Raw genomic sequence first — 17,574 nt, 5'->3', positions numbered from 1 at the left:
ATATATATATATATATATTAAAATCCCATTGTATAATAGTCTTTTTGTTTAGATAAGAAATTGTCTAGGTGTGAAAGAATTTTAAAAGCTTTAGAGCATCCCCATCACAAAATCCTATTATATCCTATTTTACCCTTTCAAAAAGTTACTTAAGTTACTTTATCAGTTATACCATACCATTTTATAATACTTCCAACATTTCAACTTTTATTTCTACAATAGTACACACTAAAATAATATAAATTATACAACAAAATAATATAAAATTATCTACCACTTATTTCTAATTTCTATCTCTTTGTCACTCTATCGGCCACACCTCTACACAACAACTACCCTCTCATCCACACCACCTCCACACACCAACCACTGTGACCCTAAACCCACCACAATCGCAACAAATACCAACCCCCAAACCAACCACAAACCCAGCCACAACCCATTAAAAAATTATCAAAAAACCCAGTCACCACCACATAACAACCACCATGACCAAAAACCCACCAAATATCCAGGCACTATTCGGGGGCCTTTTTCGGTTGCCCAGCCATGTGTGGTCTGTTGGAAGGATGACCTTACTAGGCCCGAGTTCTGTTTGGGGAGTTGCATCCGAAACTTAACATTGGGCCACGTGGTCCAACGACTACCAACGACTACTAGCATACTTTTAAGCCTACAAAACCATTAAAGCCAAAATCTAAGAATCATGATAATGGTTGAATAAATATGTAATATGCATTTGATATGATAGCTTTGATTAGTATTTGTAATAACAGTTGAAATAAAGTAATATTTATTTAGAAGTAAAGTAATCATGTACTTAATGATGTAAAGTTAAAGATATGGAAGCAAAGTTACTTATCTTTGTATGGTTTATAGCTCAAGTTATGTAGCATCAGTAAGCTGATAGGATTTTAGCAGAATGCCAGCAATAGAGGCTAGTTAAGTTTGCCTCTCTTATCATGCATTTAAATGAGTTTAAGCCTTGGTTAATAGTTGTAATAGTAGTTGGAATAAAGTAATATGTATTTAAATGTGAAGTAATCATGTACTCAGTTATGTAAATTTAAAGATATGGAAGCAGAGTTACTTATCTTTGATGGTTTGTAGCCCCAGCTATACAGCTTCTGTGAATTGATAATATCCCAATAGAGTGACCCCAGTGGTAGAGAGGCAGTTTGTCATGATAACTTCAAGATTAAGGGGGAAAAATTGGTGCAACTGGAGGGAGAAAAAGTATGCCCAACTGTGTGTAGGGGTTGGTTAAGCTTGCCCCTCTTATCATGCACTTAAATGAGTTTTTCCCTTTACAATTCTTTTTTAGTTGTTGTGAAGTTATGAATAGTGTTGCCTTCCATGAGAAGGGTTTTTGTATGGAGTACTTATGCCTTCTAAGAGAAGGACTTTAGTATTAGAAGCTTATGTCTTTCTTGAGAAGGGCTTTTAGTATGAGTGTTTGATATCTCCTGAGAAGTGTGGAGATTGTAAAAGATATAAATGTGTTGTGGGATGTAGTATGTATGATATATGGAAGTATGATAAATATGGTGGTTAAAGATAGTAAAAATATGAGATTATAACTAATGGAGAAGTTGTAGAGATTGCTTTCTAAGAGGAGAGATTTTGTAAAAGAAAAGTATGAAGACGTGTTTAGGTATTTGGAGATAAGAGCAGTAAGATAGACGTATTTTTTGGATATGGAGAATGAGAGAATGAGTATAAAAGAGGTAATAGTGAAGTAGTGCATTTAGCAATGTTGCTGGGATTTACTGCTGCAGGATGTATAAGGGCTTATGAAGGGCATTTATGGATTAAGGGTTGGAGAGTTTTGTTTCTAATTTGGGAACTAAAAAACTCAGAAGCTTGGAACTTGATTAAGAGCTTTTCAAGATCATTAGAGGGAGGGAGAAGTTTATGAGGGAGTTCTTCCTCTCCATTGATGTCCCCCCTTGAGGTGTTGGTGGGGGGTTCTCTTTAGAGTTGAGTTTAAGGGGGTATTTTAGCAAAGAATATTAGCTAAAATTTGTCTCAAATAGTAATAAATCTTTAGAGAATTCATCTTAAGATTTGGCCAAAAATGGTATGTTTAGTTTTAAAGTATTCTTGTTGTTTTGAGTAGGAGCTGCTGGGGAAAGAGTAACAGAAAATGAAGGTATTTTGATAAGAAAAAGATAATTACTTTAGTTGGTTTTGGTTTTAGCTAAATGTGGAAAATCAGTAATCCTAAGGCTGCTAGGTCAGCTGTTACATCTGTTCTAAAAAAGCTGTCACATCTATTATAAGACAGCTGTTGCTTTAGGCAGAAGCAGATGAGGTTAGCTGGGTGATTTCAAACTGTTGGAGAGGACATTCAGCATTTATTTCATGGATTTGGCTGAAAATGGTAAGATCTCTTTGAAGGGTATCTTGCTATTTTAGGTATAGCAGCTGGTTGCTGGGATTTCAACATTAAATGGTTGATGATATCACTTCCAACCAGGTGTCAAGTACTTAATATACTGCTGGGGTTCAGCTGAAAATGTTTCATCTTTTGGGTGTTTGTATCTTTGGTTCAAGATTCTATTACAACATGTTTTTAGTAAGTAATAGAAGGATTGGTTAAAAGTTAATGAAGATTTAGAGATCTAGTTAAAGTTTCATTGTGTTGTGACTTAATCTTGGTGAGCAAGAAGAGTATTTAATGCTCTGCTCTGCAGCTGGCAAAGAAATATATGGTCTGATTGTGATAGACAGCAGCTGGGTATTAGAGATATCATGAATATTTTGTATATAGTTGGAGATTAAAGATAGCCAATCAGATTAGGCCATGTGTTTGAGTTGGATTTTAACTGAAAATAGTAATGTAGTTTATGTAGAATAAAATAATGAAGTTTCTAAATTTGTATAGCAACAATTGGGAATTGAATGAACAGTTATTTTCTCAGCAGTTAGATGGCTAGAGATATTGAGCATTTGTCATATGATGAATATTAAGTTTTAGGAAAAGAGCAATGGGGAATTTTATCATCTAAAGTGCTATGTGAGAAGAGATGCATACCATATGTTAACCGCTACACACAGACTTGTCAGACTTTAGGGAGTTGGAGAAGACACGCCAAACAACATGTTTCTTTTATCAACTTTAAACCGCTAGAGCTTTATTGAACATACCTTTTGGCCCTCCAAACCACGACTTTCAAAATTTTCCCAGTGAGACTTATGAGCTTGGATCATAAGCTGAAGATGAGATGAAATATCTCAGGTTTTGTTGTCATTTTGTGTAAATATGGGCTCTTGTTAAAAAAACCGCTTGCTATGAGTGTAAGAGAGGTAATATGGGCCATGAGTTTTGACTCATTGTTTAAGCTCGATCCATATGTTGATGTTGATGATATCATGGGTTATGATCCCAATTGATGAAAATGAAATGTGGACCATGAATTTGCCTTTTGAAGTAAAGATCTCACAGACCATGTGAGCCCAATCCATGTAGTTGAATGAGATATGACCTTATTTTGGGTTTTAAATAGATTTACCAAAAAAATCAATAATATGTTAATGTGACATGGGTTGCCAATGAAGTAGTATCACGTGGAGCGAAAAAATAGTCCTCGACAGGCACAAACCAACCAAAAAACACCTACAAACCCAGCTACAAACCCATTAAAAAATAATCAAACAAACTTACATCAGCCACCACCATGCTCACTGCCCTCTGCCCACCACCACCACAGCACCACAAACCCACATCAGTCTCCACCACCATCAATCACCCATCCCCACCACCATGGAAACCCTCCACCACCACGAACAGCAAATATAGAGAAACTCATAACCAAATCCATCACCGTACCCATGTTGATCTTGCCGCTGCAAATCATGCTAGAAACCCATGAACACACCACTGTATTTGCCACCACATCAACACCTCTACCACCACATCACGCCTTCATCAAACCCACATCAAACCCATTTGCCACCACATCAAACCCTTGATTCAAGGGAAAATAGAGAGAAAGAAAAAAAAGAGAAAAAAAGGGAAGAGAGGGATGAGAGAGGGGGAGAGATTGAATGAAAGAATCAAAATTGAAAAAGAAGAAAAAGAGAGAGAGGCGATGAGAGTGACTAACGAGAGAGAGAGAGAGGGGAGTTGATAAAGCAAACAGTGAAAATGAATAAAATATTAGTATTTTGTTTTACCATAGAGCTATAGTGCGATTCTCATTTAGAATCGCACTATAGCATAATTGCAAATTTTTTTGCAATACTTAGTATTTGCAAGACTAGTGTTAAGGGAGAAATTAATGCCTCTGAATAAAATATTGGGAAGTCAAGCCAAAATTCAACTATGGGCTTTTAAGATGGTGCCCAAAAGCTTTTGGTGTGGTGACAAGCCTATCCAAGCAAGACATAAAAGATGCACTTGACAAAACAGCAACAAAAGCCCAATAGAAAAACACTTTACAATACTTAATTAATACGTTAGTGGTCCTATCCTGATTATACAAGGAAAATAAATTCTCTAGCAGTAAAGGTGAAATTACACTTAGAGTCCAGAAAAAGTAAATTCTCCAGCAGTAAAAGTGAAATTACACTTAGAGTCCAGAAAAGTAAATCCTCCAACGGTAAAAGTGAAATTACACTTAAGGGTCCAGAAAAAGTAAATTCTCCAGCGGTGAAAGTGAAATTACACTTAGGGTCCAGAAAAGTAAATCCTCCGGTGATAAAGGTGAAATTACACTTAAGGGTCCAGCAGTCAATGATTAAATAAATTTAGGAAGGTGTTCACTCCTGGGGGTCCATGCGTGTCTCGGTCAAGGGAATTTATTGTACTTTTGGCCATCATTACATCAATGTGAGGGAAGAATTCGATTGTTACAAATACATTATATTCTTCAACTGTAAAACAAAAAGTAAAAATTAAAGGTTCCATGAGAAGAAAAAAAGGATTAATTGGCATGGTGTGAAGGGAGAGAGAGATCCCAGCTCAATGCAGCAAGTATTAAACTAAGATTTTGGTGAGTATGTGTGCATAAGGCATGAATGAAGTAATGTGGGCTATTTTGAGTGAGTGAGATGAAATTAATATTGAGGTTAAGGTTTTAGTGAGTAGTGGGCTGTTTGTGACTAATTGGGAGACATTTATGAGCTGTGATTGTGTAAAGGAGGAAAAGAATGTATGAGGTTAGGTGAGTGTGGGCTAAGGGGAATGGGTTGTAAGCTTGGGGAGAGATGAATTACGAGCAAAATAGCCAACAAATCAGAAAGTTTCAAAGGGAGTAGCTGTGTCTTTATGAGCTGAGGTACTTATGTTTTTATAATGGAGTTTAGAGAAGCATTAATTAACAAGAATCCAAAAAACGTAGGATTGATTAGAGGCAAGGAATCAGGTTTAATCAACCTAGGATTTGGCTAGAAGTAGGAGATTTAGTTTTGGGGTTGCCTTACTTCTTTGGGTAATATGCCACACGGTGGGTTTTTAGGGTGTTCTACATTAAATGTCAAGATCTCTGGAGCTGAGTTTAACCAATGGGATTAAGGCAAGTATTAAGAATGAATCCTAGTGCTACAACTGAGGTTGGAACCCTAAGAAGTAGGATTCAACACCCTAAGCCAGGTGTCAAACTTTAAATCCACTTCAGGGGGTTCCGCTTGAGATCCCTTTATGCCCTCCATACCACATGTTCCCAATTTTTCCCCTTTAAATTCATGAGCTTGGCACATGAAACACATTAATCACATCTTGAACTTTTTTTACATTTATAGCATCAATCTGTTGAAATTTGGATAACTTGGTTTTAGTCCCCCTTCCACTAGAGATACAGTCTTGAGGAAGATAGATGATGGAGTTCCATCACCCTTTAGACTTCAGCTAATATCACAACCCTCGGGCACTGTTCACGTCAGGTAGAGGGTGACAGTAAGCTGATGGGATAGCCCCTAGTTCATCCTCAAAGACTTGGTTCTCTTGTAGGGGCCTCCAATTGTACCTTGGTCAGGGATGAACAAGTGCTGGTTGTCCACTTTCAATCCTCTACCTCTTGCTGGGGTCTTTTGGATTGGGCTTGCTCACATGGGTTGGTTCCTTTGGGTTGAGTTGTGTGCATCCTACAAAATAAATATCAACAACACATGTTGCCATGGGTTTTCATTCCTCATGGACTTTTATTAGTAAATATTTTTTGGGTTTTCATAGACACTTGCAATGGGCCTTTAGGTAATTAGTTGTAATGTTGAAACAGTAGGATAAGTTTCAAAATACCTTCGTAAATACATTTACTATGATGAATTCCATATCGTAAGTAATGTTCATAGTTTCTAATAATCATATCATAATTTAAATGATAAGCTTGTGGGATTGAATATTTACTATGAGCGTTGAAGATATATATTACAGATGTTGTGATGCAAATGATGACCATGTGTTTCATGGGTTTATAATATGAGAACATAATCTTCAAGATAACTTCCTATAAGTTTTTATAAGACGATTGCCATGGTTTTTTCCATAGTAACATTTAAGAAATAATTATACCATGATATTTTTCTTTGCCAAGTGTTAATAATCTTGGGCTTTTTGATAAAATAGTGCCAACGTAAATTGGGCTTTTGATATTGCAAGCGAGAACTAGGTTTTTGATATTACCAATAAAAATTGGGTTTTTGATATTGCCAGTGGGGACTAGCTTTTGACATTGCCAATGAAAATTGGGCTTTTGATATTGCCAGTGAAAACTGGTTTTTTTTTTTTTTTTTTTAATTTTTTTTTAAATTTTTTATATTGTTAGTGGGAACTGGGCTTTTTGATGAATAATTTGCCACGTGTTTGAATCATGGGCTTTGATTACGGGGTTGAATCCCATTGATAAAATAGTATTGTCATGAATTTGAATCATGAGTTTTTTTTTTCAAAAATTGCTAAATATAAAATTCTTGGGCTTTAGAAAGAATTAGATTTTATCTCACTTAATAAATAATTTGGGCTTTATGAAAAGATATTAGGTCCTATAGAGTTTTGCATTCATAGCCCAATTTTGTGATAGAAATGAGAACGGTTATGGGCTAGCATAGTAATAGTTAAAAAATATTTAGGCATGCCCAATAATTTGTTTGTGGCATTTGAAAAGAAATAAATAGGTGTTTTTTTTAAATAATATTAGGTATAAAAAAATGTACCCCAACAACCGGTTGTTGGTGATTTTTGGGCTTTAATGCTAAATCATCCCAACATTTTCCATTTGGCATTTCCAATGAGAATGCTCTTAGTAGTTATAATATAAATATGGGGAAAACATTGGGATAGTTTTAATCATTTGCAAATTATTTTTTTGTCCTTAATTTGTATTTATGGGAGAATTATTTTTGAATAAACAATAAGGGTAGTTTTGAAAATAATGAAAATTTGACATCAAGATTTCTATTCTAATTATATATACAGGTGATAGCATAATGCAAAATAGTTTTCTATAATGTACTAATAATGTAAGTCAGAAAATTCATTCAGATACCTCTAGAATTCCCACTTCACCATTTCTACAATGTACTAATAATGTAAGTCTACACCAGAAAATATTTTCTTGAATTTAAGTTGTAAGGACTTGATCTAGTTCTTAGCCCAAATGATAGATGGACTCAAGCCCAAAAAGCCCAAAACAATGAATTTGTAGAGAGTGAGTTGGAGAACTGGGCTTAAATGAGTTGGATGACAAATAAAACGGGTTCCAATGACAAGAACAAAAAGACAGATTGATTCAACTAAAGAAAATTGTCATCAGCATAGTCCGAGAAGATCAGTTCTTTTATATTTCTCTTAGGTTTGATTACAATTTTGTTTCTTGATTGCTATAGTGTTTTTCTCTTGATTTCGATCCCCCTCTCTCACTGTCTCCTTCTCCTTTTATACTCTCTTCCTCTTTCATCCTTACCCTCCACATGCAGGCCAGATGGTTGGTGCCTAATGCTTGTCCTATTAGCACCTTCCTGAAATCTTTAGGTAGTAGCTGTAAGGCTGAAAACCATTGTTCAAGTATCACTTTCACATTAATGCGGCCAGAGAGTTAGTTGTAGAGCATTTAATGCGGTGGTAGCAGCTTGTTCCTTAGATATTTTAGGACTCCCCTCTATCCTTTGTTTCTGCAATGCTTATCCATGCCAATAGAACTTCCTAGGACATTCTCTCGGACGACAGACCACCTCTACTGACCTCGGCTTTGGTTTGCCGAGGAGGCATTCATCCTCGGCTCAACCTCCTAGGCCATTATGATCAAAACTAACTTCTTCATTTATTAGCACGAGCTCTTTTGACAATGTTTACCCCTCCTCGGACAATCCCTTATCCTTGGCTTGGGCCTCAGGCCCTATATAAACATTGATAATAAGCTCCTGGGCCCAATACCCTTACATAAGTGTATTCTGATTGCTGGACAATCCAAAAGCTGAGGTCCTATTGTAGGTTTCAGTTAGCTCAACTGATAAAATTTCTGATAGTTGAATAAGAAATTTGAGGTTCAATTTTCGTCTACACAAAAAATCGATTAGTATCTTAGTCTGATGATAAAAAGCTATTATCAGGAGTCGATGCCATAAGTTGTGAAACTCTCAAAAAAAAAAAAAAAAAAAAAAAAAAGAGGCTGAGGTCGTGTCATATTTTATGTAATTAGTAAGCATTGTAAAATTGAAATCTATCGGCTGAACCAGTGTTTTAATCTGATATCTTCATATGCAATGTAATTCACTAAGACGTTCTTCTGAGAGGAATAAATTACAATTTTATTTGGCTCAATAAAACTGAATACGAGGCATTTGCTTAGTTTGCTTCCTAATTTAAATGCAAGTTTGACAAGTTCCATTTTAGTCTTAAAAAGTTTGTAAACATACCAAATAAGTTCTTCTATAACCTTGCTCTCCGTAGCCTTGGCAAAATAATTCTTGTTTATGTGGTAAAATTCGACGAAGTCACTTGATGATTAACACTCCGTTGTAACAACAAGATTACGGAATGGCTCATTTGGTATGTTTATAAATTTTTTTTTTGAGCAATAAGAAATTTTTTTAAATTTTAGGAATCAAAATAGACATGATGTCTCATAAAAAAAATATATATATAAAGCATGAAAAAATTTTAGGGATTAATTCTATATTTTCATTTTTTTTTAATTTTTTTTTGGTAATAAGGAATATATAACAGATGTAGAAATTACATAACCCAAGGGCCAGTATCAGTGCATAATTTATTACATCTTTTTTTTTTTTTTTTTTTTTGAGAATCATAATTTATTAAATCTGAGACCAGTGAGGTCATATAATAAAAGCGAGGACTGGAGTTGTCTAACATCTTTTTTTTTATTACCACAATATTTCTAGTAGAAAAAAGAAATTAATGTGCTTCTCTAATATGAATGAAAATTTGGACCAAAAGGTGCGTGTGTTTGGCATTCATTCCATTCTCTCATGGTACCGAATGACGTTCACGTTCACTTACAGCTGTAGAAAAACATAGACAATTTGGAACTAATAAAAATAAAAGCATAAAACATTAAAAAAAAATTTTAGGAAAAAAAGAAAGAAAGAAATGTTTATTAGATTATATTATAGATGATAATGAATAATGAATAATAGTTTTTTTTTTTAAATATTTTAATAAGAAACTTATAATTTTATTAAGATGAAAATAATTCAATACATCATGAACAATAACTAACTCAATTAGCAATAAATTTTCTTCTATCCATATTACAAAATTATCATTATTGACTATCAAAAAATAAAAAATTTATAGTTATATTTTTTTCGGACTTATTTTTATTTGACTTATTTTATAAGTTTAAACCAATAAAAATAAGTTATTCTAAAGGAAAACTAAAATAATAAAGAAATAAAACATAAAATTAAAAATGAAAATTTAAAAAGGGATTTTTATTTTTATTTTATTTTATTTTTTTTTGAGAATCAAATTTAAAAAGAGATGCTTGATTGGAGCAGACGATAATGAATTCAATTTTTGGGGGTGATGTACGTGAATTTTTAATAGTTGATTAACATTCCAACAATCCTCGTTTCGCCGATTATTACTTGCCACCAGAGTCCGAAACGTTTACAAAAAACCCATAAAGAAACGCGCGGCCTCAAACTCAAACTCAAAGATCTTCTTCTTCGTCTTCTCGTGTCAAATGCGAAAAGGCCCAAAGACCCATTTTCAGATTCCATGTGACAAAAACAAAACTGTCCCTCATTTCTCACGTGATCCCATTTCTCTGAGCTCCCTCAACCAAATTCTCCACCTGGGTTCCCTTTAAGGTACGCTAATTCTATGTCTATCTTTTGTTTTTTTTTGCAATTGGTTCTGTTTGGATCCGTTTGTTAAATCTGAAATTTGTTGCTTTTGTGTCATTCTGATTGACTTAGATTTGATGGGTCATTGTGATAAAGCTTGAATTTTGCTTGTATTGATGTTTATGTGGGAATTTAGTTTAAGTTCTTGAATTGTGTTAGATCTGGTAATTGGGACCTTTTTTGATTTGTCTTTGTAGTCAATGGCTCTATTGCATTAATGCCCAAATTGGGTTTTTGTGGTTTACTTTGATTGAGTTATAGAGTAAATGATTTAGTTCTAGCAAATATGTAGTAATTGAATTATGCAATGTGAGCTTGAAAGCCAAATTGGGTTTGAAGTTTGTGTCTTGGATGAACATTTTTTATTGAAAAAAAAGTATTCAATGGCTTTGGCTTGGAGCAATAATTTATTAAAAGGGTCTCTTTGTTTAGTTCTGAGTGGTAGATAGACTTCCTTGTATTCTGACAAACAAGAAGAATATCAATATATTTTGATAGTAAGAGGAGAGGACTGTGGAAGCTACCACAAAAAATTGTTAAATTAATACAGTATTGTTCTTTTTGTACCTTCAGAGCTTAATCACCTGACTTCACTAGTTTAGTGTTGAGGAATTTTTATTTTGTTTGTTTTCCTCTCATTGGTTATGTAGGTGCGTGAATAGAGAAAAGTTCTATGCTGCTAAGTAAATTAAATGTTTTCTTGTTATCTTCATGTTTCATGGACTTGTAACTTCTTCAGTATATAACTTGAAATTCAATACATTTTTTTTAAGATCTATTTGTCATTCAACAGTAAGATCTTACATAAATTTATATTTGAATTAGTTGGCTTGACTACCTGTGTTAATTAAGTGAATGGAATGATTTGGCCAGGTTTTGGGATCTTGTGTTTATTATTTCTGGATGCATGGTTCAGACATAAATTGAATTGTATCAAGAAACTGGAATAAATATGGGGCACCTAAATCCACAGTTTGGAACCAATTCATCTAATGGTCTAAGGGAGGAATCTCCCATTAAGCCTTCCAGAGGTGCTTTGGCATGTATGATTAATTTCGAAATAGGTGCTGTTTTGGCTGTGATGCGAAGAAATGTACGGTGGGGAGTTCGTTATGTGGCAGATGATGATCAGCTAGAGCACTCACTCATCCATTCCTTGAAAGAATTACGGAAGCAAATTTTTTCTTGGCAACATCAGTGGCAATATATTGACCCAGCTGTGTACTTGCGGCCATTTTTGGATGTCATACGATCTGATGAAACCGGTGCACCAATCACTGGAGTTGCATTGTCATCTGTTTACAAGATATTGAGCCTTGACATACTTGATCTTGATACTGTGAATGTAGGAGATGCTATGCATTTGATAGTTGATGCTGTTACAAGCTGCCGGTTTGAGGTAACTGATCCTGGCTCTGAAGAAGTGGTGCTAATGAAGATACTTCAGGTTCTTCTAGCTTGCATGAAGAGTAAAGCATCAGTTAGGCTGAACAACCAGCATGTGTGCAATATTGTAAATACGTGCTTTCGTGTAGTTCATCAGGCTAGCTCTAAAGGTGAATTGTTGCAGCGGATAGCACGCCATACTATGCATGAATTAGTTAGGTGTATTTTTTCTCACCTGCCTGATATTGACACCACGGAACATGCATTGACTAATGGAAGCAGGTCATATGTCCGTGAAGAGGTAATGATTCTTGATGCGTTCTTTCTCTTTGATGCAATATTCCCTCTAGATTAAAATACATGATTCTTCCAGCACTCTAGTAAGTGGGGGTGTGGTTCAATGTAATTTGGTTACAAGTCTTTAGGAGAATCTAGTACTCAGTGTTTGTGACCACTTAGTGGTTAGGAGTTCTGAATGGTTTGTAGTTGAACCCTTGAATGAAAAACTGTCTGATTTTTTTATTAGAGTGGTGCTGTAAAGAGAACTTTGCATCCTTAAGTTCTTGGATATTTGGACCAGCATGTCTATTTTTCCCTTGTCAATTCCTAAAGCTCATCTTTCTTGTACAGGTGGGATTAGCAGATGAGGATCATACATCTGAAAGTAAGCAGCTAGAAAATGGCAATGTTGGCATTGAATCTGATGGTCAATCATCCACATATGCTTCAAAGGATCACATGGGTACTTCGGATGGTGGGATGAATGACAGTGGGATGAGTGAGAAAATAACTGAGGTTAGTAATGGAGTGGAGGCTTCTAAAAATGATGAAAGCCTTCTGATGGAACCCTTTGGGGTTCCATGCATGGTCGAGATATTTCATTTCTTGTGTTCTTTGTTGAATGTCAGTGAGCACATTGAGTTTGGCCCCAGATCGAATCCTATAGCATATGATGAAGATGTTCCCTTATTTGCACTGGGGTTAATTAACTCAGCTATTGAATTGGCTGGGCCCTCAATCAGTAAACACCCCCAGTTATTGGCTATTGTTCAAGATGGGTTGTTTCTTAATCTTATGCAGTTTGGTTTGTCCATGAGTCCACTGATTCTCTCAACAGTATGCAGCATTGTTCTTAATCTGTATCATCATTTACGAACTGAGCTCAAAGTACAGCTTGAAGCTTTCTTGTCATGTGTGCTTTTAAGGCTTTCCCAAAGTAAACATGGTTTGTCATACCAACAGCAGGAGGTTGCTATGGAGGCTCTAGTTGACTTCTGCAGACAGCAGACATTTATGGCAGAGATGTTTGCAAATTTTGATTGTGATGTAACCTGCAGTAATGTGTTTGAAGAGCTTGTTAACCTGTTATCAAAAAGCGCATTTCCTGTGAATGGACCTTTATCTGCAATGCACATTGTTGCCCTGGATGGCTTAATTTCCATGGTTCAGGGCATGGCTGAGAGCGTAGGGAACGAACCATTTACTTCAGAGCCTGCGGTAGATGATGAGGGATATACACCGTTTTGGAGAATGGAATGTGAGAGCTATAGTGACCCTAATTGTTGGGTTCCATTTGTCCGTAAGATGAAGTACATCAAGAAAAGGTTGATGGTTGGAGCAGATCACTTTAATAGGGATCCTAAGAAAGGTCTAGAATTTCTTCAAGGAATGAATTTGTTGCCTGAGAAACTTGACCCTCAGAGTGTGGCACACGTTTTCAGATACACAACTGGGTTAGATAAGAATCTTATTGGGGATTATCTGGGAAATCATGATGATTTCTGCATACAGGTGCTTCATGAATTTGCTAGGACTTTTGATTTCCAAGACATGAATTTAGATATTGCATTGCGTCTTTTCGTGGGAACTTTTAGATTGCCTGGAGAATCACAAAAAATACAGAGGGTGCTTGAGGCATTTGCAGAAAGATATTATGAGCAGTCACCGCATATATTGATCAACAAAGATGCCGCTCTCTTGTTGTCATATTCACTTATATTGCTCAACACAGATCAACACAATTCTCAGGTAAAGAAAAAGATGACTGAAGAAGACTTTATCCGTAACAATAGGAAAATCAATGGTGGGAAAGATCTTCCTCGTGAGGTCCTATCTGAGCTGTATCACTCAATCTGTGAGAATGAAATCCAGATGGTCCCAGACCAAAGTACTGGGTCTCCAATGATGACATCAAGCTGTTGGATTAATGTGATTCACAAATCCCAAAAATCCTCCCCATTTATCATCTGTGATTCAAGAGACCTCCTCAACCATGATATGTTTGCTATCCTGTCAGGTCCAACAATCGCTGCTATGTCGGTGGTTTTTGATCAGGCAGAACAGGAGGATGTTTTACAAACATGTGTTGATGGATTCTTGGCTGTTGCCAAAATTGCAGCAAGCTATCACCTTGATGATGTATTGGATGATTTGGTCGTTTCTCTCTGTAAATTCACAACCCTCTTGACTCCCTTATCCGTTGAAGAAGCTTTTTTTGCTCTTGGAGATGACATTAAAGCCAGGATGGCAACCACAACAGTGTTCACCATAGCAAATAGGTATGGTGATTATATCCGTTCTAGCTGGAAGAACATACTGGAATGCGTCTTAAGCTTGCACAAGCTTGGCCTTCTACCTGCTCGGTTGGCTAGTGATGCGGTTGATGATATAGAGCCCCCATCTGACTTAGACCGGGGGAAACCTGCTACTACATCCTTGGCAACACCAAATATGCCATCTATCACTACTCGTAAATCATCTGGCCTTATGGGCCGGTTCAGCCAGCTCTTATCATTTGATGTGGAGGAGCCAAGGTCACAACCAACAGAGGAAGAACTTGCTTCTCAGCAACGCACTCGTGAGACTATACAGACTTTCCACATTGATAGCATTTTTACGGAGAGTAAGTTTCTCCAAGCTGAGTCTTTATTGCAGCTTGTGAAGGCCCTTATCTTGGCTGCAGGCCAACTCCGAAAGGGAACTAGCTACTATGAGGATGAAAGCACTGCAGTCTTCTGCCTGGAGTTGCTGATTGCCATTACACTGAATAACCGAGACAGGATAATGCTTATCTGGCAAGGTGTTTACGAGCACATATCTGATATTGTTCAGTCAACTATTATGCCTTGCACTCTGGTGGAAAAGGCTGTCTTTGGGCTCCTGAAGATATGCCAGCGACTGCTTCCCTACAAGGAAAATCTGACTGACGAACTTCTCAGGTCACTTCACCTGGTTTTAAAACTTGATGCCCGGGTTGCTGATGCTTATTGTGAACACATAACGCAAGAAGTTTTGCGCCTTGTAAAGGCAAATTCAGCTCATATCCGATCCAATGCAGGTTGGCGCACAATTATTTCCTTGCTGTCTATTACAGCTCGGCATCCAGAAGCATCTGATGTCGGGTTTGAGGCTCTAGCATTTATCATGTCTGATGGGACACACCTGTTGCCATCCAATTATGTTCTTTGTGTGGATGCGGCAAGGCAGTTTGCTGAGTCTCGGGTTGGGGAGGTTGATCGTTCTGTATCTGCCCTAGATTTGATGGCAGGTTCTGTTGTTTGTCTTGTCAGCTGGTCTTGTGAGATGAATTCTGTTGGTGAGGAGGCTGCTAAGAAAGTGAATCAAGATATTGGCGAGATGTGGCTGAGGCTGGTGCAAGGATTAAGGAAAGTATGTTTAGATCAGAGAGAAGAAGTGAGGAACCATTCTATTTTAATGCTACAGAGGTCTTTGGCAGGAGTGGATGGGATTCACCTTTCAAATGCCTTGTGGTTGCAGTGTTTCGATCAGGTGATCTTCACATTGCTTGATGATTTACTAGAAATTACGGTGGGGAACTCTCCAAAGGACTACCGGAATATGGAGGGAACGCTTGTTCTAGCCATGAAACTCATGTCAAAAGTGTTCTTACAGTTACTATTGGATCTCTGGCAGTTACCGTCCTTCTGCAAACTATGGCTAGGAGTTCTTAATCGTATGGAGAGATACATGAGCGCAAAATTCAGGGGAAGGCGTAGTGAGAAGATTCATGAATTGATTCCTGAGCTTCTCAAGAACACCTTATTTGTGATGAAGACGACAGGATTACTTGTGCCTAGTGATACCATAGATGGGGATAGTTTTTGGCAGTTGACATGGTTGCATGTGAAGAATATAACCCCTTCTTTGCAATCAGAAGTGTTCCCTCCTCAGGAATTGGAGCAGCTGCAGGCCAAGCAATTAAAGGAAGCAGGAATTCCTGCTCCTGATGGGGCTGTGCTTGTTCAGTCCAGTGAGACCACAGTTTAAGGATAATTTTCATAAAGGGGGTTGTTGATTGTGATGTGTCTTGGGAAATTTGAATGGCCTAAAATGTTCCTTACTGGTTTGCCAAAGTTGTACCAGCTGCAAAAGGCAGTTTTCTGCGGTTGGATGTTGATAGTTATAGAAATGAGAGTTTAGAGTTCATCAATTTAAAGACATTCTTGGAGGAAATGCTTAACCGAATAAGGGAAGCAAACTTGGGAACCTTCCTACTTTGACACTTTGCTCCACTCCAGGGGACTCATTTAGAGTGTTAGGGGAGTGCCATTCCCTGCTATAATACCAGGGGCTCTAAGAAGATCCCTCGCTTAAATTTTGTATTTGGCTTTATTAGTTTCTGTACCAAGATTATCACATTGCACCATGTCCTCTGTATACCTAGTGTCATTATACTATGATAATACAATGGATTAGTTCAGCTGTGATTTTTTCAAAGCATCACTCAATTTTTATGGGGTCTGATATATAATTTTTTATTTTTATAATCTTTTTACTTTGGGTAGACCATATGTTGCTTTCATAGGAGACAATTTTATCAGCTCTAACTGTGCAAATTTGCCATGCACACTCTATTAATTGTTTGAGAAAGACAAAAGTATATGAATTTTAGGAAATAATTCTTGGTTTTGACATTTGAATGGCAACCAAATTCATGATTGGAGCAGTAACCAGTTTCATGTACTTCCATTGTGAATTGTTTGGACTATATATATCCTATTGCCACTTTACTTCCTTAACATCGTCCCCAGTACTGTCAATCATCTCTAACTACCCATATATTTCTATGAGAAAATTTTGAACATGAATTAAAAATTTTATGTAATAAATAACAATGGAGAGTTAATGTTTTCATTGTGTCTAGCACTACTATTTGTACATTCTGCATGTGTATGCCATAAGTTAATTGGGAAATTTTTTTTAAGGAATGTAATAAAAAAAGTACTTCTAAAAAGAAAAGGAAATATAAACAATAACTTAGTGCATCATTTGGTCAACTAATGATGCCGTTTCTCAAGAAGAAAGAGAGAAAAAAAAAATCAATAATGCCAAACCATAATTCGACAATGACACAAATAAGCTCCCTTGGATTTGTGAAAAGGTCAAGACCAACATAATGAATCTTGTTTTGGAATTTATTTTAGTTTGCCAATTTGAATGAAATATTTTGATACCGACATATTTTAGCTTATGTTTCGAGATTTCGGAATTATGTTTGTATATATACCATTAGTGTTATATAAAATAATAAATTTAATATATTTTTATTAAAAAAATCAAATAAAATAAGATTGTTATTTAAAAAAAAAACTTTTTTTTTGGTTAATATTAAAAAAAAATTTACCATGGTTATTCTAATCCTCAACAATCCAACTAATTATTATTTCTTTACCCAGTTGCACCCACGTGAGATTTGAGAGGGTCTGAGATGTGAGAAAAACGATGCTGCTGCTCAAGGTCAAGGCCCCGAAAGTGGCTCGAAACCAAAACCAATATATCCACCTCCAGAATTTTCCACGTGTCATACTCCCACAACTCTCTCTCACGCGCATTTTAGCGCGTGCATTAACATCCACT

At 36.3% G+C, this 17,574-nt stretch overlaps 1 protein-coding gene across 1 annotated transcript; it reads left to right on the top strand.

Annotated features, from left to right (window-relative positions):
- Positions 1-9,989: 9,989 nt before the first annotated feature.
- On the top strand, positions 9,990-16,484 carry LOC115976920 (ARF guanine-nucleotide exchange factor GNOM-like). Its single transcript, XM_031098478.1, has 3 exons — positions 9,990-10,275; positions 11,185-11,998; positions 12,328-16,484. Exons 2-3 carry the CDS (start codon positions 11,264-11,266, stop codon positions 15,982-15,984), a joined length of 4,392 nt encoding a protein of 1,463 aa, XP_030954338.1. The 5' UTR covers positions 9,990-10,275; positions 11,185-11,263; the 3' UTR covers positions 15,985-16,484.
- The last annotated feature ends 1,090 nt before the right edge of the window (positions 16,485-17,574 follow it).

The sequence above is a fragment of the Quercus lobata genome, chromosome 2 (assembly GCF_001633185.2).
Source record: "Quercus lobata isolate SW786 chromosome 2, ValleyOak3.0 Primary Assembly, whole genome shotgun sequence".
NCBI classification, from domain to species: domain Eukaryota; kingdom Viridiplantae; phylum Streptophyta; class Magnoliopsida; order Fagales; family Fagaceae; genus Quercus; species Quercus lobata.
This window is presented reverse-complemented; position numbering and strand designations above follow the sequence as displayed.